This window comes from Myotis nattereri (genome assembly GCF_964212035.1).
Source record: "Myotis nattereri genome assembly, chromosome: 3".
Taxonomy (NCBI): Eukaryota; Metazoa; Chordata; class Mammalia; order Chiroptera; family Vespertilionidae; genus Myotis; species Myotis nattereri.
The window spans coordinates 176,844,252-176,872,027 of record NC_138077.1 but is presented as its reverse complement, the minus strand read 5'-3'; the positions used below and the strand labels follow the sequence as shown (position 1 = coordinate 176,872,027).

At 47.0% G+C, this 27,776-nt stretch overlaps 1 protein-coding gene across 5 annotated transcripts in view; it reads right to left on the bottom strand.

The window, feature by feature from the left end:
* The window catches only part of DAB1 (DAB adaptor protein 1), a 713,425-nt gene that overhangs the window by 12,044 nt on the left and 673,605 nt on the right, over positions 1-27,776 (bottom strand). For 4 of the 5 annotated variants that reach the window (XM_081088461.1, XM_081088458.1, XM_081088460.1 and 1 more), the window contains 5 exons: positions 13,781-13,843; positions 11,172-11,280; positions 5,874-6,422; positions 843-970; positions 380-490 (listed from right to left, as the gene is read on the bottom strand). In XM_081088461.1, coding sequence (XP_080944587.1) covers positions 395-490; positions 843-970; positions 5,874-6,422; positions 11,172-11,280; positions 13,781-13,843 — 945 coding nt within the window. In that variant the 3' untranslated portion in view covers positions 380-394. Of the gene's footprint in view, positions 1-379; positions 491-842; positions 971-5,873; positions 6,423-11,171; positions 11,281-13,780; positions 13,844-19,452; positions 19,501-19,585; positions 19,637-27,776 lie in introns of all 5 variants that reach the window. The other variant, XM_081088462.1, reaches the window with a different exon arrangement.

Below are 27,776 nucleotides of genomic sequence, written 5' to 3'. Positions count from 1 at the left end.
AATTGATCAGGGTGGGCAGAATGTGTCCATCTCAGAATCGATGCTTTCAGAAGCTGGATCCACGTTAAGTAGCGTTGACCATGCCTCATTCTGTCATCACCAATCATTGCGAACATATCATTAATAAAATAATAGGGCCATTCCCCACTCTTCACCTCTACCCCTATTTCCCAATATATGTCAAAGGTCATGCATCCATGAAGAAAAATTAGGTGACAAACAGACATCAGGCAAGGAAAGATGATATGAACATTCAGGGATATGCTCAGCAAGGAGAGATGGTACAAAGATCAGGGATGTAACTTTCAAAGTGAGGAACAGGCATAAAAGGGAAAGCAGATGGTTTAAGGATGAAGGAGATAAAAGGACAGATACCTACCCAGACCTGCGCTATCTAGCTACCGGCCTGTGGACTTATATTATCAGCACTGGGCTCCCCACTGGGCTCCCCAAATGGATCACTGTTGGATGAGGCCTGTGATCCATCGGGCTAGAACACAAGAAGATAACACTTTTTTTTTTCCTTTACAACAATTGAAAATATAAGACAGCTGGGCACACTTCCATGCACACAAGTAATTGGCTATTTTAATGCAGGCAGCAACTTCAGTTAGAGGATACTGCGCCCACAAACAGGAGAACTTGTAAGAACAACTTAATGAAAGGACAATGGTTTTTAGCTGCTCATTGGAACATAAAGCCCCTTAGTGACCCCTTTAGAACTTAAGCTCCTGAGCCAGCATTCTTTTCTACTAAGGTTTCCTCATGCACTGTCCATTTCAGCTATAGAGGTTTTGCTGTTAAGGAAAAACAAAAACAGAAAGAATAAGCCCGTCACTTACAGCTTCTTGCTCTTCGCTTTTGCTGGGGCTTTCAAAGCCCTCTTCGAAGATGTCATCTGTGGTAGGGTCACTGGCGTGGGATGCAGATGACTTGGATGGCGAGCTCTGTCTAGGGGCTGGCGTTGGAGCTGCACAGAGACCATGCAAAGAGATGAAACCCAGTAAGTGCCTGGCTGCAAACGTGCGTACCTCACAGAAACCTCGGGGACCTGGTTACTTACGTTCCAGTCAAGTCACAGGACTCCTCTTCCTATCACCGGCAAATCAGGTGAACAGTTTAATATTTCCTCTGTACATATTTATCTTGTCCTCTCAATTCTTTTTTAAGTCTATTTTTAAACTTTATTTTTATTGTTGACATTATTACAGATGTTCTCATTCCCCCTACCCCACCTTGCCCATCTCCACCCAGCCCCCACCCCGCTTCTCCCTGGCCATTGTTGTCTGTGTCCATTCTTTGACTAATCTCTTCTCCTTCTTCCACCCTCTCTCCCCCCTCCTGTCTCCCTCCCCTCTGACAGCTGTCAGTCTGTTCCATGTATCTCACATTCTTGACCGACAGGAAGAAGCTGGTCCACATGAATGAAATAAACAATGGTTCTCAAGGGATAGTCCCTGAATCAGCAGCAGCAGCCACATCTGGGCACTTAATAGAAACGCAAATATCCAGACCTACGGAATCAGAGACTGTGTTTCTGCACGCTCAAGTTGAGAACCATACTTTTTTCCCTTCTCTCTTGCTTAACATCATACAATTAATTCAGTAAGAATAAATAGATCAGAGAACAATGATACACATTGATTGAATGCCATCAATGTGCCAGATACTGTCAGAAATGTTACAGACAACATCTGTAACCCTCATAACACCTCTTCAGAGTAGGGTTATGACAATTACACAGAAGAGGCATGTGAAGGTTGCTAAACTGCTCCAGGCCACACAGTTGGCAACTGGTAGAACCCAGCTTCATTCCCTGACACACAGTAGATATTTGTTTGATAAACACGTGTTAAATAAGGCGTGTCTCAGGGATCTGGTAAAATGGCTATAACTGGTGGTCACTTTGAAGCTGGTGCTGCAGTCCTCATTCTATACGGGTGTTCACCTTCTGTCCTGATATCCCACATTTTCCTTGTCTCATTTGTTCCAGAGGTTTATAACAAATACGACATTTGAAACTACTCTTCCTTTAAAAATTTCTAATTTGCTATTGAAAATACCATTCACTGGCTCAGACCAAGTGAGGGGTACCGTGGCTTAAGCTGGTAGCTAAATTTCAACACCATTGATAAGCACCTCCTGCCATCACTTCTCAAAATTTACTGTAGTCTGGCTGCTTATCAAACAGTGAGTGAATCTCAAACTTGGTGAGTTCCTCTTGCCTCAATGGACTTATATTTAGAATAACAATGCAATTTGTTATGTGCCAGTGAGCTAGACCGTGCTAGGCACTTCGCATCCACTATACTTTCTGATATAAATATGCTATTGTTTGTTTTTCTGATGAAAATACTGCAGTTCAGAGAGGTGAAGTGATTTTCTCAGGGTTAACACAGTTATGAAAGAGGAGCACTAGGATTTTAAAACATTTTTAATCCTCACTCAAGGATATTTTTTCCATTTATTTCTTGAGAGAGTGGAAGGGAGAGGGGAGGAGGAGAGAAAGATGGAAGGGAGAGAGAGGGAAAGACACACAGAGAGAAACATCAGCGTGAGAGAGACACATCAATTGGTTGCCTTCCTTACACATTCCTGCAACTAAGGTACAAACCCTTGACGGGGAATCAAACTTGTGACCCTTTGGTACTTGAGCCGACACTCTAACCACGGCCAAGGCAGGAGCACTGGAGTTTAACACTGTCTGACACTGTCTACTCAACTGTTGGAGGTTTACTGTTGGTCTAACTGATCCTCCACTCAAAACATATTAAAGAGGATGCTGATGGAAAAGAGGAAAACAGGCTGGTTTCACTCATTTTCTTTAAAATAAAATATTAAGTTTTTCTCTCATTTAAAAGGAAGTATGCTTTGTTCCATGAGATGATTATGGAACAAACAAGTTAGCGTGGGTTTAAGTGAGATAAGCTATATGGAAACACTCTAAGTTGTGGACGTTTAATAGTTATTAATATAATTTGATTCTGACTTGTGTTTGAAGTGTTTTATTGCTTACCAAAGGCTCAGAATCCCAGATGACCTGCCAATTCTGAGAGATTCATACTTACCGAGTGAAATCAATAGGGAGCATAACTAGGAGTTAATTTATGCTAGAGCCTTAACCTTCAGGAGGTTTTATGGACTATCTCCAGCTCTAAAACAGTGATTCTCAAACTGGGGAAATTTCACTCCCAGGGGACACTCAGCAACAGCCAGAGTCACTTTTGACCATGACTAGTGAGCAGGTGTATAATACCACTGGCATCTGGTGGGTGGAGGCCAGGGATGCTGCTTCACACCCTACAATGCACAGGAGAGGCTCCTCAACCAGCATCAATAGTGCCAAGGCTGCCAAACCTGCTCCCAGACACACCAGTAAGTGGGTGTCCTTGGTTTTGTTTGTTTCATTCTCTGCAACCTTCCCCTGTTATAGGTACTATGCCAACAGTACAAGATGTGTAGGGATAATGAAGACACACTTCCTGTCCTCAAAGGACTTCAACTCCCCTCTGCTGTTTGTGGCTGGCACACTGAAAGAGAAATATTTGTTTTCCAAAGATGCTTGCTTATTTATGCATGACTGTCATGTCTTTAATATTTCATTGCTTTTATTCATTATTCTTCCTTGAAACTTTGAGATGCTCCCCCATGTAAATCATCTGGCCTGAGCAGAAGTAGGTTGCTTATCCATTTCAGAACAGTATCCTCAATCTGACTGCAATGACAGTATCTAATTATGTGAACATTAGATTCTCTGTGTGTGTGGACAATTCATGGCATTGGCCAAGAAATGATCCGTGTCAGTTGTGACAGTAATGAAAACGTCAAACTCATTGTTCCACGAGCCTTTTCTTTCTCCTTATCAATTGTCAAGGCACAAGCTGAATCTGCAGACACCCTTCCCAAACAGTGTCGACCAAGCACAAGTGTGTTCAAGTGTATCTGGACTGTGATTGGCTGCACAGTTCTGGTTTCCCAGATGTTTGCAGCAGAAAAGTGAGCTGGGCTAGAACCACTGAATATCAGAAGTGGAATGGGGCACACTGCCTATCACTTACTTTACCTACAACATAGCTGAGGTTAAGAGAAGTCCTACCCACACCCAAGGACACAGCGTGTGGTGGAGGAGCCAAGATTAGAGCCCTGGTCCAGAGCTCTGCACAAAACCACTCCATAAAACTACATGCAATAAAACAATACACAATAAAACTATTTCAAACCCTGTGAGGTATACTACAGAATGTTTTAGCACATGAACCATTGAATCCTTTTAATAATCCCAAACCCAAGATAGATGAGGAAATCAAGGCTCAGAGAAATAAAATGATGTGTGCAGAGTCACAAAACTAGTAAGTAATGAAGCTGCTGTCCAGTTCCCAGTACTGAGCCTCTTGCAGGCCATCATCTTTTCTCTCTGACTAGCCTCTAAGCTTTGAGTCCCAATCTGGCTTTAGCTATACCAATTGTAGGAGGCCTTATGGTTGCTATATCTCTGCCCTAACTCTTTCCTGATCTTAATGTTCTAATTTTTTATCCTTGTTCCTAAAATTATTTAATTCACATATACCGTTCATTTTTATTTTAATGAACCATACAAAGATCCTGTATCATTGCTGGGCTATACACAAGTGAGTGAATGAGTGAATAAAAGAATGAATGAATGAGTAAATGAACAGAAACCTAAGAGGCAGAGTGATGTGATAGAAAATCAACAGGTTTATATTCAATTCTACCACTTGGTCTATTCTCTTTGTCTTTGGATCTCACTTTCATTACCTGTCAAATAGGTCTAATGCAACTTGTCATAAGCATTGTTCTGAGCACAAAAATAATAAATGTAAAGCATGCAGGGAGGTACGGATGTTATAGTAAGAGTAACATAAACAAAGAGTCCTATTGAATACTAAAGACCCGAAGCACGAAATTTGTGCACGGGTAGGGCCCCTAGCCCTGGCTGGTGATTAGGGCTGATCAGGGCCTTCTGGCTGCCAGCCGGGGCCTCCCTTCATTCTGCACCATCCCCCTGGTGGTCAGCACATGTCATAGTGAGCGATCAGTCTCCCAGTCAAACTCCCACAGGGACAATTTGCATTTTATATCTACACTAATAAAAGACAAACATGCAAATTGACCATACCTTCATCCCCTCACCCAGGCTGGCCAGGCACCCCAGTGGGGACCCCCCACCCTGAAGGTGGTGTGACCAGCTGCAAACAGCCATCAGCCCCTCACCCAGGCTGGCCAGGCACCCCAGCAGGACCCCCACCCTGATCCGGGACACCTTTCAGTGCAAACCAGCCGGCCCCCACCCATGCACCAGGCCTCTGTCCTATATAATAAAAGGGTAATACGCAAACTGACCCTAAGAGTAGAAGGACTGGGAATGACTGGTCACTATGACACACACTGACCACCAGGGGGCAGACATTTAATGCAGGAGCTGCCCTCTGGTGGTCAGTGTGCTCCCACAGAGGGAGTGCTGCTCAGCCACAAGCCAGGCCGACGGCTGTCAGTACAGTGGTGGTGGTGGTGGGAGCCTCTTCTGCCTCCTCAGCAGCATTAAAGATGTCTGACTGCAGCTAGGCCTGCTCCCCGCTGGCAAGTGGACATCCCCCAAGGGCTGCCAGGCTGCCAGAGGGATGTCTGACTGCCAGCTTGGGCCCGATCCTCCAGGGAGCGGGCCTAAGCCAGCAGGTGGACATCCTCCAAGGGGTCCCAGACTGCAAGAGGGCATAGGCCGGGCTCAAGGACACCCCCCTCCCCGAGTGCACACATTTTTGTGCACTGGGCCTCTAGTATATAGATAACTAAGATTAGTTCCCTGAGCCCAGACACAAGGCATCACTCGCACAAGGTTTAGGAAGGGCACTCACGTGAGTTGGTTGATGGTGTAGTAGACGTCACAGGGGTCAAATTCAACTGGGAGATGTCAAAGTCATCACAGTCATCTGTATCCTGTGCCATCCCGACTTTGCTAAAGTAACTGGAGAAGGCCTCTGAGGTACAGGTGAGGGAGGGTTGGTCGGGTTTGCGGGAGGGCACGGGTGGAGGCTGGGCCATCTGGAAATCCTTAAACATTTCTTTCCCCATTTTCTGTCTGGGCTTGTCGGTCTGTGGACTTGACTTGGAGGAGTCACCCGTGGCTGGGACGGTTGCGAGGGGAGTGAGGGGACCTTGGAACATGGCGGCTGGCAAAGGCATAACAGTTTGTGTGGGCATGAAGGCGGCTGGCGGAAACTGCCCGGCCACAGCTGGCCAGGGCTGCTGAGTGGCAGGGAAGAGACCCGGCTGGCCCCATGCGATGGGCTGAGCCCCTGTCATCACCTGAGCGACTGGTGGCTGAGCACCCATGGCGATCTGCTGTTGGACGAGGGGCTGCTGGCCCCAGAAGGATGGGAGGACGGCGCCCATGGCAACGTAACCTGAAATGTGGAAAAGGAAAGTCAGGCATCCTGGGAAGGAATGATTCCTGGAGTCAGGTGGCTGGCCAAAAGGTACTGAGCAAACCCCTGAGTGTCCAGCTGTGTGCTAGGGACTGGGGATGCAGGGATGACTAAGACAGAAGTCCCTGCTCTCATGGAGCCTGCATGCCAGAGCAGTGGTCAGGGAAACCTCTCTAAGGGGATGACTTGTAAACAGAAACTAGACTGCGGTGAGAGAGCAAGCCAGGCAATGTGTGGGGGCGAGAGCAATACTGCCAGTTGTTAAAGGCTTCTGACATCACACAGCCTCCACAGCCAGCGTGTCTCAGTGGGAAGGGCAGAGGACTAGGAACCAGGCCTGGCTGGGTTTGAATCTTGCCTCCCCTTTTTGCTAGACCCAGCACTTCATCCCCATTTTCAAATCTTTTTCCCACTGGCACCTTTTCCTCCAGCCAATGCAGACAACACTCAACTTGCTCTCTCTCGCCTCTGCTGGTCCATTTGCCTTTAGAAAGCATCTCCTACTTCTTTGTGTATCTACCCCTTATATACTCTTTGGAACTCAGTTTAGCATCACCTCCCTGTTCCCTGACCTCTTGGCTCACTGGTTCTCAGTTCTCTGAGCTTCCACAATCCTCATGTTCATCTCTCTCATGGCACTTGTCACACTGCCTTGTAATTGCCTGCTTATTCTGTCTTCCCTCATTAGACTAGAAACCACCTTCTAGCAGAAACGCTTTATTTTATCTCCCCTAGCCCTTGTGTCTAGCACAGTTTGGGGCACACATTGGCTGCTCCATAAAAGCTTGAGCTGGGGAAAGGCTCTCTATAAGGTGAGTGAGTCATAGTAGAATAAATACCTCACTGCATCCTTCCAGGGATGCAACTAGACTCCAAGACCTGTAAGTGCTGTGATCTCTGGTGAATCTACGTTGGTGGCAGGACATTTTTCCCCCCTCCTCATCATTTTTTTTTTCCTACAAGGAACTAACAGATGGATTGTGCACACTTTTCTGGAGAGAGCTATTAGCATGTCTCTGTGGCTTCATGCCATCTGTTTCAGACCAAAGTACAATATTCAACAGGAAAAAAGGCAGCACAGGGTAACTGGGTATCATGTTGGAGAACATGCAGGTCTCACTTGCTTTTCCCGTGGGGGGCAGTGCCTGCTGCCTGGGCTCCGCCCAGACCTCCTTCCTCGGTGCTCTGGTCACACAGCATCGCACATGCCTGATGGGACACCTCCGTGGCAGGACTGTGGCAGCCCCGGACACAGGGAGCCACTTGGTGGCTGCCACTGCAGCCACATAACAGCTCAGACTGTTTACTCATTAACGTTCCACAGCAGAGGGAGGAGGTGCCAAGGAGCATCTGTTTATGCCACTGAATTGAGATCAATCATAAACCTCCTTGCTGTGAAGTGAAGAGAAACACCTGCATCACTGCCTTGCAGTGAGATTTTTAAAAAGTGTTGAAAATTGCAATTTATAACCAGATGCTGGTATATGCTGGGGACATGCTCATTATTTGCTAAAAAGAAAAAAAAAATATCAGACTAAAATTTAGGAAAGACACTGAAAACTAAGGGAGTACCCAAAATATATATAGAACTTGCATGGTGCCTCTCATCTACATTATTTCATTGGACTGACTGACTGATTCAGTTATTCATGCAGAAATATCTCTACTGGGTGCCAGCACTGTTTTAGAGGCTGGAAATTCAGTGAAGAACAAAACAGTTGAAAACAATCCTTGCCCTCGTGGAGCTTACATTTTTAGAGAAACTGCAGCTTCATGGGGGAGGTTTGATGCAGCTACATAGAGCATGGGTAGCAGAGCAGGGCTCCCGCTGAACAGGTAGCAAGCATCAGGTGAGTGGTTTCTTATGGAACCACAGTTTCTTATGGAACACTGCCAGGCACTGCTTTAAATATTTTGCTACATGTATTAACTCATACAGTCCTCAGAACAGCCCCACGAGGTGGAATCCTTATTCCTATTTTACAGATACGTTTCCTAAGGCTCAGAAGGGATTGAGCTGAGTATTACACAGCTGGTTAGTGGCGGGGTCTCACATTCTCCAGGCCCCCAGGTTCTGGGGCCAGCTCTGCCATGTGCAATCAGGAAGCCAAGGACCTAAGCTTTATTAGATTCATTAAAAAAAAATTCCAAGAAGATAAAGGGAAATAATATAGGTACAACAAGATGAATTTTCTTCTATTGTAGGAATCAGAGTAATAATAATAATAATAGTATTTTCTACATGAAGCATTTACAAAATACCAGCCTTTTTCAAGGTACTTAAGTTTCCATTTAATCCTCATGATATTGTTGCAGGTAACTATTATTTTCAATTCAGTTAGAGAGATGAAGAAAGTCTGGCTCTGACAGGTGAAGTAATTTGCATAAAGCTTGTAAATACATGGCAGAGCCAAGATTCAGACCCAGTCCATTGGCTGCAGACGCCTCCCACAGCCTGTCCATTGTACCATATGCCCCACTCCATTGCCCCGTCCACCTGTCACTGGCACTACAATTAGGGACAGAGATGCAATAGTTGCAGAGATTTTTAAGGCCAGTTAAGGAAGTAGAAAGGCAAATCATTTAACACCAACTGAAGCCTAGTTTTGCTCCTCACTGTATTTTAAGTAAAGTAAGAAAGCAAAAATATGCTAATTAAAATTAATTTTAGACTCATGTTCTAAAACTTGGAAGCAACCTATTCACTATTTTTTTTTTTTTTTGGTAGCTGTATAAACCAAATCTGGATGTGCAGAAATGACTTGTCCATAGTTTGCAACAGGGCTGGTCAACCAGAAAGATTAAAATCTAGGCCTTCAAAGCCCTCCCCTGGCACAGGCTTGGGGACAGGCCCAGGGTAGTGCTACCTGGCACAGGCAGGTCAGCAGGTGCTTCTCATCAAATATTAGGGCTTGAAGACATGCGCAAGCACCCAATCCCACCCTCTCACTTATAGGGAGGGGAACGGAGACCAGAGGGGCCAATCATCCCTCCTCTGTCTGGAGTACTCCTAGCCCCGATACCTGCTTGGCTCTCGCCCTCACCACTCCCAGTCTGCTCATGTCTCTTCTTAGTATGAGCCCCTCCTGATTACAACCTCTACTCATACCTGCCCTTCACCTGCCCCAAAGCCCCCAGAGCCAGCTCTACATTTTCTCTTTGTCCATACCGCTTATCATTGTCTCACATGTTATTTCTATGTTGTTCTTTCTCTCCCTGCTAGGAAGTAAGCTCTTTGCAGGCAGGGATCTGTGTGTGTGTGTTGTATTCTCGAACACACCTCAGGCACCTAGAACAGAACCTGGAACACAGTGGGCCCTCAATAAATATCTATGGGACAAATATGCCTGGGAATTAGTGAGTTTAGTGCCTGGGGTTGCCATCACTTGTCCAGCATATCTTCATGAATGACACAGCACAGGGATTCTGAATACAGGGTTGGCAGCACAGGAACATGGTGCATTTCTGATGGAAACTGCTTCTCTTATTTAAAATGTTACACAAGGAAATTTAAAGATCCTTTTTGGGTAAATAAAACTATTCCTTGCCATTATCCTGTTTTAAAGGTGGATAAAACATTCAATTGAGAAACTTAGCAACTGAATACATTTCTAGGCTAGAATTGCATCTTCTAAATTGTAAGCAGATCCAGTGGCTACTGACCTTTGCTGCTTCTCAAAGTTCCTGGTGATCCCTGGGCTTATGAGGAGTAAGTTAACTATTTCAGAACAGGGTCTACATTTTTAATTCACTTTGAATAACAACGAGATTTATATTTGGTGGCAAGAATTTGTTTCTAACACTGTGTAATTAAAAGTAATTATTTATAGAAAAAAATGCAAGAAGATTGGTATTCTAGAATAGTTAAACTCCACGTCCTATTTATAAGATTACAATAGAGAAAGAAAGATGAAGCTACGAATTTCAAATATGTAGTTAATGAAAGCGAAAACGTCTAAGTCTCCCCCACATGCAAGAAGCAGAACTAGTCCCATCTTTGGCTGTGTCCACGCCAGGAGGACTGGCCATATGGAGTGCCTGATGCCTCCAAACGAGATGCCTGAGCTTCCACGATTTGTAGCTCACCTTTAATACTGTTCCTGTTGTAAAATAGTCTATGCTTTTCATAAAAGAATATTTGGAAAAGAGAACAAATACTTTCTGAATCAGCGGTCGCCAACCTTTTGGACCTCATGGACCACTGGTTGGTGACCGCTGTTCTAAATCACTAAAAGCCACATCATCCTCCCAATTCACCGTGAAGTAGTTTGCTCTGTTCCTTAAGTTTCCTGTATGGGGACCCTAGCCCTCCTGAATCTCCACCAGACCAGGAGGCAGATCACGTCTGTCCATCAGAACGCAAGAGGTTTTTGGAGAACAGACTCACCCACTCTCCTTGGCCACCTCTTCTCCTCTGGCTCAGACGGACAGGAAGAAATGGACTTGCGCTGATCTGCATGGCTGTGTGTGTACCAGTCTCCCTAAATCTAACCACCTGAGTACATGGAATCTTGACCATTCCATGTGAAGGCCATCACTGTATTCCAGCCAGCAGCATACTAGACCTCTGTGAAAGGCGCCACCCCACCTGCCACCCCATGGCAGCTTCTCAATGTCACCTGAAGAGTTATGAGAGAACGGTGCTTCCACAGGTGCTCTGGCACATCTGGCGGCTGGTCCAACCCTTTCTGCAAAGGAAGGGAAGCAGGTGGAAAAAAGAGGGCTTACCTGAGGGTACAGCAGCAGTGCCGAAAGATACAGAACCAAACATGTCTGCACTAGCCGGAAGTGTCTGAGATGAAGACGGGATAAAGGCATCACCTGGAGTTGCAGGAGTCTGTCAGAGAGAGGGGGAGGATGCATGAGGCTCCTGGGAGACCTGGCTCAGCACTCATCCAGGATGGGAGGCAACTGGTGCAGGAACATATGTGTGTGTGTGTGTGTGTGTAGGGGGGGGGTAGGGGGAATGCTGCAGAAACCAGCCAGGGTCCGGCCACTTAGGTGGTGTGCAAACCACTAGCTGGTTACACAGATTATCTGTAAAATGGGCAAAGTGATACCTACTCCTACAGCGACTATGAGGATTAACCGAGGCCATGCATTCAAATCACTCAGCACCATGCAGAGGCATATAGTAGGTGCTCAGCAAACGAAGGCCAGTATTGTGACTACTTAGTTTGAGCCCCTACCCCTTAGGGGTGTTTTCAGGCCTTCAAATTATCCCATAATATCTGGCTTTCCTCCTTTAGATGCAGTCAATCCAAATTGACATAATCCACTCAGAATCTACTACTGTGCACCCACCAGCTCTGGGCTTGTCACTTAAAACACAGTCAGTAAATAGTTGTTGACGAAATGAACAAATAAAGTTTAGGAACTGGAGCAGAGGTACTTGTATCCTGATGCCTCCCTGAATCTTGCCTGAATATTCACTTGCAAGAAGAAGTGTAGATTTCCAAGAAGATACTTAAAAAAAAAAAAAAAATGCCTGAGCTGGAAACTGCATAGTGCCTGGCCCAGGCTGGGGTTCCAGGAAGGTGTGGCATGAACTGTTGGGGAAGGTGAGAGGCACTGAATTAAAGCCATCAGTGTGCAGTTTCTTTTTAAAGGTCCTCCCCTATTTGAGGCCCTTAGGCCCTTTGCCTACAGTCTATATCTATTCAATGACATAACATTCTTATACCCCGCCCCCTTCCCCCCCCCCCCCAACACACACCCTGAGGATAGACTGGGGCAAGCAATTAATCCTGAAACCATGGCGATTAGACAAGGCCATTAGACTAGCAGCTTGTGAGAAGCAGGACATTGTTCTGAGGATAATTAAATACCCATTTGGACTGCACTGGGGTTCAGGGCCAGGAACACAGCCATGAGATGCTGCTGTAAGCACTTCTAAACACAATCAACATCATTCCCTTTTCCCCTATGTGGTGAGTCACATGCCCTCTATGTGCCTCAGTCTGCTCATCTGTAAAATGAAGGGAATAAGGTTAGAAGATCCCTTCTGGCCTTTCTAGCTCCATAGCCCAGGGTTCTGACATTCCCAGTGCCCAGGACACAGCTGTTTCGCTCAGGGATGGAGCAGGGATGAGACTGGCTAGAGCTGCCCAGCTTCCCTGGAGACAGGAGCTGCTGTCCCCGCCTTCATGGCTGCTCTGGGCATCAGGTGTTGGGGGCAGGACAGCTGTGTCTAGATTCCCTGGCGACAGCTGGGGGCAGCAGGGACTAATGCCATCTGTCCTCAGTGGTGAGGTTACAGCCTTTTCTCTGTGAGGCGCATCTCGCCAATGAACCACAGCACCATCCCTGGTTTGCACAACTGCACAGTGCCCTGGGGAGCGGCCCACTGCCAGCAGCTTCAGCTGGTGCAGCTGTGCTGACTGCGCCCCACCCATCTCAGGGACTAGAGAGTTGGGGGAGGAGATGAAGGGGCCATCTAGCCAGCTCTGTTGTTTGTAGTGGCTGCAGGGTGGCCTTTGAATGCACCCAGTTCTCTGGGTTTCTATTTGGTTTTGGTTTTAATACCCTTTTTTCTTCTTTTCATTTTCAAATGAGGGCTTCCTGCAACCTGTCTCCCTGCCAGCAAGGACTGAGGTGCCTGCTGAACCTGGCGCTGGGAATCCAACGCTTTGTGAGAAGGTCAGTAAAACCAGCAGGAAGGTTGGAGGGAGAGAGGAAAGAAAAAGGAGATAGAGATAGAGATAGAGATAGAGATAGAGATAGAGATAGAGATAGAGATAGAGATAGAGATAGAGGTAGAGATAGAGATAGAGATAGAGATAGAGATAGAGATAGAGATACAGAGGGGAGAGGGGAGAGGGAAGAGGGGAGAGGGGAGAGGGGAGAGAGGAGAGAGGAGAGAGGAGAGAGGAGAGAGGAAGTCAGAAAGGAAGAAAGGGTGAGGAGAAGATGCTTCCTTTACTGGGCTGACCACCTGGCCATGTGGGTAGGTGCTGTCAGATGCCTCATGGCCTTGCTGTCCTGTTGAGTTTCCTGCCCTATTCCCAGCTAGGTAATGTGCTCCTGCAGGCAGCGGCCACATCCCATTCATGTCTCCGCTGCTCAGCATAACAGCAAGTCCCCAGGTGACCTGTAATTGCTAATGCACGGATGTATCTATTTCTCAAAACAGAAGCCTGTATCATAACTCTCTTAAAAGATAGCCTAGGAAATTGAGATTTAGAATCACTAGTTATTTTTCCCAGATCACACAGCTTGAAGGAGCCAGGGCTGACCCCCACCATCAGGCCTCTGCTACAAAGCACACATGCTTTTCCCTGGGAGAACGAAGAAGGGAAGGGCAGGGATGCCGGGCACAGAGGGCGGTGCATACTTACGGGGGGAGAGGTTATATCAGGAGGGGTGGACATGTCCCCAAAAAGTTCTAATTGGGTCACAGCCTGAAAAGACATAAAAGATAATGATGTCACCAGAAGGAATACTGCTGCTGCGGGGGGTACTTCTTGAAACACAGCATCCTAGGAGGATGAGTATTTCTCTTTCTCAACATCCCTACATAAAAAAATAAGCCCAGTTGGTCATTGCTACACCTCGTGACCCTAGAGACAGCACCTGGGATGCGGCCAGAATCAATTCTTGCTTCAGTGTGTCTGGCTGTTTATCCAGACTCAGTCCAGGAGATCCGCGCTTGGCCGCCTCCCATCAGCAATACTATGACCCTTCACACGTATTTACCACTGATGCCAGCACTGTCTCCCTTCTCCAGGAGATAACACAAGAAGGCAGTCACATCATTGGTTTTTCTTCCATGCGTGTGTTCACTCGTATACTTAGACCTTCACACACTAAGTACAGTAAGACAGACTTCATGGCCACCTCTCCGTGCATGCCCCCAACAACAGTGACCCTGAGAAGAAGGCATCATCATCATCCTCATTTCTACAGATGAATAAACCGAGCCTCACAGAGGTGACCTCACAGAGGCTAAGACTTAAGTTTTCTCCATGCGGAGTATGCAGTCAGATGACAGTCCCTGAAAAAGTCTGTCTTGAGAATAAAAAATATAGTTGGAGGAAAAGAAATCATAGTATTTAATACCAGGAAGGGCATCAGAAACAGCCCAGTGCATACACTATTAATCAGTCCTCAGAACTCCATGGCTGCAGACACCGTGTCATCTACATTCCCCATCCATCATCCAGGAGTGTCTGAGTGACGCCAGCCAGTCGCTGTGGAGGAACCCTTTAAGATACACTTAGAAATGAATCTGCAGACTCTCCCAGCTGCAGAGACCATGGGGAGTCCCTGGCCAGGATCCCAGTGGCCTGACTTAAAGTACAGAATCATATGCTTTGTGCAAACCTGCCCACTGAGGAAAAAACACTCTGCTCCTCTTCGGATTGCACAACTCTCATTGGGGGAACCTAAAACCACTCAATAGAAAGGACAGGGCGCATTCGCCTGCTTGCCATGCAGGGCCCCTGCACCTGAATTCCTATCTCTACAACTCACCATGAAGAAGGGAACGCTCTCTCCTACAGACAGGTGAGGGGCTCTGGCGGCCAGACAAGGTGCCCACCTGGGCATATGTTTGGGTTCTACCACCTCCGATCTATCTCTGCCACTTCTCAGAGCTGCAGTTCCCTCACCTGGGCAATGGGGATGGTAGTATCTCCTTTGCAGATTTATTGACAACACTAATAGCAGGACTTTCTTTGGAGTTTGGCAAAGCCCGGTTTAACAGGTACCAAAGGCTCTTTTGGCTGAAAGCAGCTTAGCCTGGCTAACTCACATTCAACTCTTCCCTTTAAGCTTTCAGATGAGCAGTAGTGCCTGGCATAAAGCAGGGCCCTGTGCATGGTGATTTCCTTCCCAACCATGCAATGCTTTTCCCGTACACACCGGATGAGCAGTAGGTGGTGGGCACTGTGCTAGGTGCTGGGAACAGAATAATGAGAAATGCCAAGTTCCTGCCTGCAGGGAGCTTACAGTCTGGTGGGACAACCCATAGACAGAGCTAATTTTAAGGCGTTGTGGCAGGAATGGCAACAGACGTCTCCATGGGCCAGCCTAGGAGGGACCAGCCAGCTTTTGGCAAAGAAGCTCAATGAAGGTTTTCTCAAAGAAAAGCTCTGATCTGAGTCCTGAGGAAGAAGGGCAGTCACCCAGGCAACTAGGATGAGGAGGGGCCATCCAGGCAGATGGAAATACAGGAGCAAGAGGGGTAGCAGCCCCAGGCTGTCTGTCTAACAGTTTGGTTGAACCAGCGAGGGTGGCGAGAGGAGCAGGAGAGGAGACCAGCGAAGGGGACAGGGCCCAGCTCGTGTGGGACTCAGCACATTTCAGTCTTTTCTGCCCACTCTCTACCAACCTGATTCTCTCCCAAAGGATAATGGTCCAAGGTAATGAGGTGGTAACAGGGTGGCCAGCATGCTGGGTGCTCTCTCAAATCTGGCTGGACCCTAAATACTCCTTGTTTCCTTAGCTTGCTTCCATCATGTTACATTATTTGGTGAAACTATGCCAATCCTTTAGACTTTCTCTCAAATTCACAGGAGTAATAACTCTAACTCAAATGAAGCTTCTGGGCTTCCTACAATTGGAACTCGGTGCTATTAAAATGGTCCCCACTATCTTCACTGGTAGGAAAATATTAAAATAAAGTTAATAATTAAGTTTCACAATTTACATTTCAAATGTGTTGACCTCATGGCACACTGTTGCTAACATCGTTCATATAATGTACTGGCTCATTTTCTCCTTAAACACAACTTTTCATTTATTTATTTATTTATTTTTGTTTTTAAAGATGAAAACACAATGTTTAAAATAACTCTCGTTCTTGAGATGTAGACTTCCCCCTGCCTGATGGTTTTCACTCAAGGACTGAATGAGAAAAGCATGCAGAGGCGTAACACATAGATTGTTATTTCATTCCGTTGGACTTGCTGTTTAAATGGAACCTTGAGTTAAATTTTATATAAAAATGGACTCTTAGGCCATATAATTAAAAGTAATTCTAATGGCTATATGTGATTGAGAATCTGGAGTAACATCTATTTTAACAACTTCCTTCCCCATGTTAACCCCAGACCTTTCATTTGTAACCTAATAAACCACGTTCCTTCGGATAAGACTGTCATAATGAATCACTTAAGGTTCTTAAGAGAATAAAACTAACCGTCCACATTTGTCAAACATTGTAGAGTTTACAATACACTTGGTGATACGTTATCATCGCGTGTGATGCTCATCGAGCCCCATGACATCGGCAGCACAGGTGTCGCTCTCATTGACTGGATTTTGCAGATGAGCTAACTGAGACCAAGAGGTTAAGTGACTTGCCTCTGACCCGTGAGCTAACAGAGCTGGGCTTGACCCGCAGCCTGAGCAGCACCTCGTTTATCTGTCACGTTACAGAGCCTCGGTTACCTTCCTACCCTGTGGAAGTCCAGCTCCATCGTGCTCTCTAACCAGCAGCCGAGCTCCTAAAAGGTCTGCCATGAGCCACATTCATCTGAAGACGTCACCTGGAAGGCCGGCTCAAGGTGCCTCCTTGCCTTTCCATTACTAGCACTTCAGACATATTCAGGCGAAGAAAGACTTGGCAGTTGCTGGCAGATTCTGCCCCTTCTTTAGGCCTGGCATTGTCCAGGGTAAGAAGAGTGACAGCGGAAGATGCCAAGGCCAGAGACAGAGAGGATGGGTAGCTTGGGTGTTGATGGGGCATCCCATCAATGTCTGCATCAGACCTGTCCCTTCACAGCCATCCTTTGATACGAACAAATGATGTTTTCACAAGAGTATCTGCCATGTTACACAACCACTATTCCAAGGTTAGCCTCCGGGTGCTTCGTTCAACTAGAACGCATGGGCCACGAAGTTTCAATCGCACTGTATGTGCGTGACCACACGTGGTATTTTGTGGAAAAGCCACACTCAAGGGGCCAAAGAGCCACATGTGGCTCGAGAGCCGCAGTTTGCCGACCACTGAACTAGACTATGGCAACTAGACTCCTAGCCCCTCCTACAGAGAAATTCTGAAGGCACCACTGCTGAAGGCTGAGATGTCCTTGACTGACCCCAAGTCACATTCTTACTACCTATGTTTGGCATCAGGAGATCCTTCATTCAGGAAAAGTATGGCACATCAGCTACTGTGCCAAGAGCAGGGGATACAGGGAAGAATGAGGCACATTCCTGCTCCTACTCTCATGAGCTGGTTACTTGAAAGAAAGGCAGGCCTACAGACACAATCAGGGCAGTGCCATGAGCCCAGAAGCACAAGGGCTATAAAAGGAAAGGCCACCTAAGGCTTTTGCACATGCTTTCCTCCTACCTAGAACACTAATTCCTTCCCCCATTGCCTATCCACCCATCATCCTTCAGGGGACAAATTAGAGGACCTTTCCTCCCTCCTGGGAAATGTCTCCTAACTCAGTTTGCACCCCATTGCACTACTCAGAACAGCTGTGTGATACTTTTATTTCAGTGGTCTCAACCTTGGATGCACACTGAAATCACCAGGGGGAAAATACTGATGCCTTCTTCACACCCCAGGAAATTCTGTACAGCCTAGAACAGCCGTGGGCAAACTACGGCCCGCGGGCCGGATCCGGCCCGTTTGAAATGAATAAAACTATTGAAAAAAAGACCGTACCCTTTTATGTAATGATATTTACTTTGAATTTATATTAGTTCACACAAACACTCCATCCATGCTTTTGTTCCGGCCCTCCGGTCCAGTTTAAGAACCCATTGTGGCCCTCGAGTCAAAAAGTTTGCCCACCCCTGGCCTAGAACCTAAAACTTTAAAAGCTCTCCTGGTGATTCTAATTTGCAACCAAGGTCAAAAACCCTAGAAGCCTCCCAAACACCCTCAGGGGTGATCATATTCATTGGCCTATATATCAGCCAAGCTGTAAACCAGTAAATATTGGTTGTAAACCAGTACATCTACTTCAGGGTATGCTGACTGAAGAACAGTCTTGCATGTCTTTTATTCCCAATGGGGCACTTAGCACATGCTGTTTCTGTGTTTGAATACCCACTACACTGTCACACTATCTACATTCCCCTAGGCCTGTGGTCGGCAAACCGCGGCTCACGAGCCACATGCTGTTCTTTGGCCCCTTGAGTGTGGCTCTTCCACAAAATACCAGGTGCGGGCGCGCACGTACAGTGTGATTGAAACTTCGTGGCCCATGCGCAGAAGTCGGTTTTCGGCCTGGGCAAGTCTATTTTGAAGAAATGGTGTTAGAAGAAGTGGGGGGTGGACATATAGAGAGGATGAATGAAAGGAGATAGATGAAACAAGTATACAAGACAAGTGTGGATGGGAGAGTTGGAAGGGGTTGGCCTCAGCGAACATACCTCAATCAGATTGAGGATGTTTTTCTTTTTTTTTTTTTATTGCTTAAAGTATTACAAAGGGTATTGAGGATGTTTTTAGCAAAAGCCAGCTTAGGAGTACCCTAATCAAGTTAATAACAATGTACCTACCTATATAGTTTAAGTTTTAAAAAATTGGCTCTCAAAAGAAATTTCAATCGTTGTACTGTAGATATTTGGCTCTGTTGACTAATGAGTTTGCTGGCCACTGCCCTAGGCCACCTCACCATATCCTACTCTTCCCTCCCCTACCTTCCCCACCCACCCGACCTTATCCTGTCCTACGCTACGCAGTGTTGCACTGTGTTGCAGTATGAGCGTCTTCCTCTTCACTAAACCTCCAGCCATTTATCGGAATGCCTAGGACCTGCGAGGTGCTCAAAAAATATTTGTTGAATGAAATGAAGGAGTATCACTTCCTGTCCAATATACCCTCTTTCACATACACATGCACACGCGCACACACACATGCACATATGTGCACACACATACATACAGTTATTATTTGACCCTATTGCAGTGCCCGCCAGGACTCATCCTGGGAACACTAGAACAGAGCCGAGACGAGCGCCTGCTCCTCACGCAGGCTGGGTGGGGATGCTATGGGATGCATGTCAGTGACCAGAACCACCCGCACTTAAGAGCCTGGAGGCCTTACCTTCGTTGCCTCAAGAATCTCATCAATGTCCGCGGGCAGGTTTCTGTTCTGTAAGCACAAGGCACGACTTATGAGCATGAAATGAATGATGGGCAATGACATGAAACAGCTCACAGGGCCCTCGCACTCTTACCGGGGTGGCCGCGGCAAAGCGTTCTTCGAAATCCTCCATTGGCTGGCCATTCTGCAAGTGGAAGGGGCGATGAATGAGGATGAAGTGAATGACACACACACGACAGGGATTAATGAGTTTGATGAGGATGGAATCTACGGCTTATGCTCCCACGGCCTCAGTGGCAGGAGCTGTTGCCAACCTTCTGTGAAAACCCTGGACTGTGTTCCCAGCATAAGCAGATGACCAGAGGCCTGATTAGGACATACAGCAGTGGTTCAAAGTTCATCTTTCCGAAATTACAGGCATTACCCAGCCAGTCTCAACAGTGGCAACAGATAAGACCATGTTTACCCTTGAGATTTTTGTTTTAAAAGACAAAAATGTCATCTGCTTTAGCAAACCAAAGTCTTTACAGCAGCCTGCAAGCAGCTGGTTTTATAGGTGCCTTTGTGTCCGCTGTCCCCACTGCTTGAAATGCTCTTCCCCTCACCCCTGCATGCTCAGAGCTCATCTGATTCCTCAAACTCTGCTGAAGGGCCACCTCTTCCATGAAGCCTTCCCTGATCTTCTGAGTTGAAACTCCTCCTCTGAGAATAACAGCACATCATCTGTGCCGACCCCACGGTGAGCTTCCCGAAGCGGGGACCGCGCTGTATTTACTTTTATCCCCAGAGCTAACAGAGGGTCTGGCACACAGCAGTGTCCAACAATACATGAATGAATGCATGTTTTACAAGCAGCTGGTTGTTGACCAGATCTAATTGTTTTAATTTTTTATTTTGTTGTTTATAACTATCGAGCGTTTCACTAAACTACTCCAAAATACTGCTGTCTCAGGACCCATTTTGTGTGGCCAAGTGGCCTACAGGGGCCTTAAACTGGCTCCAACCCCTGTGGGGAGGCATGTCCCATGAGGACTCCCATGGTAGGCAGTCTGCCCACCACCCAGGGCCTTCCCTCCCCTTGTTACCTCTTAGATAAGACCCCAAGCCCTGCTGTGCTTGGTTTGAGTGGCCTAATCCAGACTTAGCCCAGGAAATGCAGGCACTTCACCCACGGGCCTAACAAAGGCATGTGCCTTAGGTCCTGTGGCTCTCTCAGGCCAGCTGCCTTGACCTCTCCCAGTGACCCCTCCTCCTGGGCCTGTGACTAATAAGCTTCTCTACTTCAATTCTCTTGTGGTCTTTGTTGAACTTCGGCCCTCCATCTGACGCCCCAGGGCTCAACTTAATAAATGTTAATTTAACAAAGTCACCACAATAAGATTTACTATAGATAATATATAATATCTCTGCAAATAGATCTATCACCTTATTTTGGTCTATATTATGAGCTAATTATTCTTTGGATGATTTCCAAGCACTATAACATTAATATAAATCTGATACTATTGACATTACAATGAGTTATAATGCACAGGAATCGTTGTATCATGTCCTAATTTTTAGGAGAGCTGGCTATTGGCAATAGAGGAATGGAGAAACCATCACCCAATAGCCTCATAATACTCATCTGTCAGAACTCACTCTCACCCTCGGTGGCAAAAGTGACATTCTGCCACTCAGCCTCAGCGACAAGGATGCAAAGCAGAGCCAGGGAACCAGCGTGCCCACTACAGTTGGGCCTTGGGACCAACCAACAGCAAATTCCGTCATCAACCATCAGCTTCCGCCAGGCACTGGCTCCCCACGAGTCAACTGTGGCTAAGAGCAGAGGACGAGCAATCACATCGGATAACCACATACATTATTATTATTATTTGGCCAGCGGTGGGGAGAGACGGGGAGACAATATTAGTTTAAGAGATCCTGTAGTCTGTGGAGTGGCCTAAAAGGTTAAGGTTATGTCGCTACATCCTTTATAAATTCGCACACTTCTTGGGATTTATGGCACAGTCCCTACCAACTAGCTCTGGGTCATAACTTTTAATAAAAACATTTTTTAGTGTCCAAAATCTCATTACATCTGTCCAATATAAAGAAGCAAATAGCTTCAGAGCATGATGGATGCATTAAATAAATTTGAAAAACAGCCTGTGGTCGAGTCTCACAAACCCCCACCACCTAATGAAAACGCGTGAGGATAACCAGTGCTGGCGCGAGCCCGTCGCTGTCCTGGTGACGGAGAGGTGGCCTTTGGTGAGCTGCGGAGCTGGGGTGTGAGGAGGCGGTTTCATTCATCCAGATGGAGCGGGAGACCAAACGCTTGGGAGCCAATGCCTCTCCCTGGAGTCCCACAGACACAGACTGAATCCTGGCTGCGCAGTGCGCTGGCCGCGTGACCCTCACAGCCCAATTAGCCTCCGTTTTCTCATTTTTGAAGTGGGGAGGATAACGATGACGTCCTCTCAGAGGATGAGCTGAGATGTGGGTGCAAAGTCTTGTTTGGTGTTTGGCACATGGTAGGTGCTCAATAAATAGTAGTTATTGTTAGTATCTCTTCATTCTGTTTCTTTTGACTCATTTTTGCAATGCACAGTGCTTAATGCTAGAAAACTGTTATGCAATGTTTGGGAAAAGAAAGAGGAAGAAGAAACAAATACCCTGCCAGAAGCCCCTGTTTAGAAATAGCCCTGCCTGACAGCACAGGCCAGACCGGTGTCAGAGGATGCCCAACACTTCTTGGCCTTAGCTCTGAACCTCTCTGTCCATTCTTGACTCCATCTTTTCCCTCTCATTTCAGTTCTGGCTATAGTATTGTCTGGTCATCCTCTTCCCATCCATACATTTTGTCCCTGGCTCCTGTGTTCCCTTCCTGGTCGCCCCTGGCTCAGTCATTTCTCAGAGCTCCTTCCTCCCGCACATGGCAACCTGTGGTAATGCCCAGTGCACCACATCCGGCCCATATACACTCGCCCAGCTGCTTCTCATGGGCAGGACCTGGAACCCATTCCCTGGTCTCCCCACACCCTTGGCTCTTGCTTTACCTGCAGTTACTACTAGAGTTCTAGTTCACTTAGCCCCATATAAAGAAGCAAATGGCACCAGAGCAGGATCATCCCCAGGCCTTTCGTTCTTATAGATATCTTTCCCGTACTTACTATCATAGCATGCACGCAGCTTTCCGCTCTGCTTTCAGAACATCAACCTGACACCAAATTTCACTCACAACTTAAACTTCCAGGGAGGATTCAAAGGAAGAAATTCCCATTTTGTTTCAACCCAGTTCTATCCTGAATCTTCATTAAGACATTAAAGTAAAGCTCCCACAGGGAGTTTTATCTCCCCATACTCTCTTTTAAGAGCAGTGGGAACAGGATTGTCTCATAACTGAGTAGGGTAACTATTAAGATCAAATTCCTGTTACTCTTGCAGCCAACGTGACAGTGGATGAGGTAGGACTTGGGCTGAAGAAAAAAGATGAAAACGTGCTGTGGCTGCCACATCAGAACCCTGCAGGGGCTCGCACCCCTGGCTGCACAATGCAATCCTTTGGGGGAGCTTTTGCAAACCTACCCATGCCTGAGCCCCATCATCAGAGATTTGGACTCTATTGGTCTGGGGCAGGGCCCTGGCATCTGTAGGTTTGTAAAAGCTCCCCAGGTAATACTAATGCACAGCCAGATCTGCTGATCACTGTGCTGGGGAATGGACTCTCTGCAGGAATAATTAGTGAAAATCCCACTGGGAAAGTGGAAGGCGTCTTGATTGATTATGTAATTGACTAATTAATTTCTTCAACAAACATTCACTGGGCGCTCTCCATATGCCATGTCCTGGCGAGGCACCGGAGCTACGGAGATGAGTAATGTCCGGCCCCTGCTCTCCTGAAGCTCAGAGTGAGCCAGGATATGTCATCATTCTAGCTTGGGGTGAGTGGGGTGGGTAGGAGTGGAACAGGGAGGACACACGGCTTCTAGATCTCAACTCAGAACTCAGGCCACTGCTGCAAAAGGATGAATTCAATTATCCATTTAGAAGGTTCAGGAAAAATGGATGAACTTAAGTGATTTGTAATTGCACCACTGGTGGGTACTCCTAAGACACAGAGTGATTCCAGGCATTTGAATGCACGGACCTTTCCTTGGGAAGTGATTGAAGAGGGAAGACACCTGCTAATGAAGACTAATCCCCCAGGGAACCTAGGAGTCTATCACCTTTAGCCAAGAGCGAACAGCCTCATTCCCACTGCTTGGCAGAGAGAGACAGGTAAACCTGTTCCGTAATCGAAGAACCAAGGAGCGGAGATTGAGGAATAGAAACTATAATGTTAATAAACGATTTCCCCCAAGAGCAAAGCTGTGGATTAGGACTCACTGTGATGGTGCAAAGTTCCAAATCTGCACTGTCCCAGGAGGTAGCCAGTAGCTGCATTGTGGCTACTGTGTGTCAAAGCCTTGATCCAAGACAGGACTTGGTGCTGGTTTGAGGATTGGTCTCTATAATGACTGAAGACTTGCCTTTCATTACTCAAAGCTGGGCCTCACTTTAGCAGCTAAAGGCCCTCCTTCCCCCAGCTACCATGTTAGGAAGGTCCCAAAGGTTGTCCAGAAGGTTAGAGGGTGGAGGGAAATGCTTAGACCTTATAACGAAAGTTACATCTTCCCTTTGAAGTGCACGCAGGTGTAATATCTCCACAAATCCTTGGGCAATGGAATATTTACACCTGGCTTCCTAAAAACTAGGCTGGTCCTTGAAATTGCCTTTCTTAAAATGCAAAGAGAAAGTCAAGATGGGGAATGGTGGTGAAAGGGAGTTGCTGGGGCATTAGGGAGGTGTTTTGAGAAAGGCAGGCCCCTGGACACAGGGCTCTAAGCTGACCTGAACAAACTCACATGAATACACAAGTGGCAGCTGTGGCTAAGGAATCTGACTCTAGATTTTGATTTTCTCAACTTTAGTCTAATACCAAGAAAATGAATTTGCTTGCATTTGAAAGCAATGGATACTTTAAAGGAGAGATTTGATGTTTTTAGTAATGCGGGGTAGGGGAGTGGAGAGAAGTTAGAAACAGCAACTGTGAGCCTGGCCAAGGTGGTTCAGTGGCTGAGCATCAACCTATGAACCAGGAGGAGGAGGTCACAGTTCCATTTCAGGTCAATCCACATGCCTGGGTTTTGGGCTCAATCCCCAGTAGGGGGCATGCAGGAGGCAGCCAATCAATGATTCTCTCTCATCATTGATGTTTCTCTCTCTCTCTCTCTCCCTTTCTGAAATAAATATATTATTGATTTACAGAGAGAGAGCGAGAAAGAGAAACAGCAGCTGTGAGGTCAGACTGCTGCTTTTCTATTGCATTTTCTTGGGTAAATTCCTGCATCACCCTGAGCCTCAGTTGTCCTTCTCTGCAAAGTAGGGGTAGTAATGCCTTCAAGGTGAGCTTGCTAAGAAGAACCAGTAAGAAGACTGATGTGTATGAAAAGAATCAGCCCAACAACTGGCAGAGTAAAATCTCAATGGATGTCAGTTCCCTTTTCAAAATTACAGAAAGGGAAGAGAGGGACAGGGACAGGGACAAGGAGGAAGGAAGAAAAGAGGCTGAGGGAGAGAAGGAAGAACTTGGAGGGAGAGAGGAATTATATAGCTCTGGAATGACTTGTTGGGGAAGGTGAAGGTAGGCTATTGCAAAAGTTTGGGAAATGCTGGTCCTGGGAAGGAGTGAAGTCACTTGGGGGAGAAGCTGAAGGTGCAACACGGTCCTCACAGAGCAGATGCTCGGAGCAGGTTCCTGCTCATACACGTTTCCCCACAGTTAACACTGGCGTGGCAAGGCGGGACTGTTTTCTCTCATTCCACCAACCCATGCCCTTTTTGCCTCGCTCCTCTTCTTTCCCATCCCTCACATCGACTTCAAAACTCGGATGGTAATTCCATGCTTTCAAGCCCAGGTTTCCTAAAACACATCCATTATTTTCCTGGAAATATATAAAAGGATGGGGTTGGTGGCACGATTTTCAGGCTGCTGATTGTGCAGTAAGACGCCAATCGCTAAGTGGGTTTGATCTCAGTAACAGTGACACCGGGAAGGAGATGATTGTCATGCCTGAAAAATGATGATGCCAGTGCTTGGGGTGATGGCTATCATAGGACGGTGATAACCCGTCACTCATCCACTCTGCATCGATTTATTGAGCTACTCTGCACAGGCAGTTCTTGCCCTTATATCACACAAGGGAGATGGAAAAGAAAACAGGCAATTATCATGTGATCAGTGATGAGATAATTCGCATAAAGCCTTTAGTATATGTACAGTGCCTGCTTCAGAGCGATGAAGTGATTCATGCCAATGATGGCTGCTACTATTGCCTTTACTATTAAACACATGTTGCTCAGCCCAATCTTGAGGAGCCAGGGAAACTGGAAGCAGAGGACGGTCTGAGATGATGGCAGTACTGGTGTCGGGGATTTGATGGTGACAGTCTGTGGTCTGAGGACAGTGGTCATAAAGAGAGAGATGATGACACTTCTTCCTATGGTGAAAGCCAAAATAGGGCCTGTGACAGGAATGAAGAAGGAACATGGAAAACACCCTCCTAGCCACAGGGCTGCTGCTTCTCTCTCTAATCCTGGTCCCAACCCATGATCTCACCCCAAAGACCTGCCATTTGACAAGGATGTTGGCTCCTCTATCAGGGGAGGTGGGGGTGGGGTGTAGTAGAGCTCAGGAAGTATGTCTCAGCGCTGTGGCTGTTGCAATGGTGTGAGCACACTCCACCATGACACGCTTCCTCGGCACACCAGGAAGTAGCAATGCCCGCCTGAACTAACTCCTAGAGCCACATGCATAGTACCCCAGCCTTTCAGCCATTGGTCGCCTATAGCAATGTGTCTCCCTCTGATTGGTCGCCTATAGCAACGTGTCTCCCTCTGATTGGTCACCTATAGCAACGTGTCTTCCTCTGATTGGTCCCCTCATGCTATATATACCCCTGTAGTTCCTCAATTAAACGGATCTGCGTCAATGAACCTGGTCCCTGGGGTCGTGCATGCAGACGCCCTAGCGCGTTGGGGCCCCATCATCCTCACCCCCGAGGGATCCCCTGCTTCATCTGGCGCCCGAACGTGGGGCCCCCGGAATGGCTGGACGGGTGAGCGACCCTCTACAGTAAAATGGGAAACTTTCCCCCTTCGGCGAGAGCGCCACAAGCGTGCGCGCTCCACGCCTTACTGCAGAGCAGGCAAGTTAAGGTCTCTGAAAAGGAACTCCAAACTCATTGGGAGTATCTATTACAGTCAAGTCTGTGGTTAATCAAGGCCCCCATTTGGGACCCCTCCACTTGGGAGAAGGTCTTGAAAAGGATTCGACCCGCTGAGGTCCACGAGGAAAAACCGTTACCCCCTTCTCTGACATTCCGGCCCCGTTGCCCGGAAGCTGTGTCTCCATCCCTCCCTCCACCCTGGGCTCAGCTCCCAAACCTTCATGGTTTTGTTACTGTTGGTGGGATTTGCAAAAGGCACCACCAACTCCCGCATTCCACCTCCAACTGTCAACGGCTCCCTCAAAGGGCACCCAGTGCCTTCACTGACGCGGGGAAGCATTACTGTGCAGCAATAATAAAGTCTCCTAAAACTTCCACCAACCCCACTTACCTTAGATACACTTATCAAGGCTCAGCACAAGTAGGAGAACTCAGAGCTATAATATACGCCCTTCTCTACTGTCAAAATAGTCCAGTCAATTTATTCTCAGATAGTGCTTATGCAGTGCATACGGCAAAAAATATAGGGTATTCCACCTTAAGAGCTAAAGATACCCCGCTAGATCAGAGCCTCAAACTCTTAAAGGACATCCTAGAGAACCATAAACAGCCCTGGTATATCCAACACTTACGGTCTCATACTGGCCTACCAGGCCCACTTTCCCTAGGCAACGCAGAAGCAGACAAACTAGTTCTTACCCTACAACCCAAGCCTTAACTACCCTCAATTATTTTCATTTTGATGAGCATGGATTAACCCCTATGTATAAACATTGGGGAGGACTCCGGGACATACCAACACCTCTTCCTTTGGTCTGGTGGAGAGACCCACTCACTGGAGCCTGGAAAGGCCCCGACCCGCTCTTAACCCAGGGGAGAGGGTTTGCTTGTATTTTTCCAGAAGGTGATGGGAGTCCCGCATGGATCCCTGCTCATGACATCAAACCCCACACCATCAGCGATGAGCCATAGATCACCACCATTGCCCCCCATGGAGGAAATGGAGGACCTGACCATAGAAGAGAACCAGCCCCGACGGCGGAGACGACCTAGACACCGACGGGCTCACCC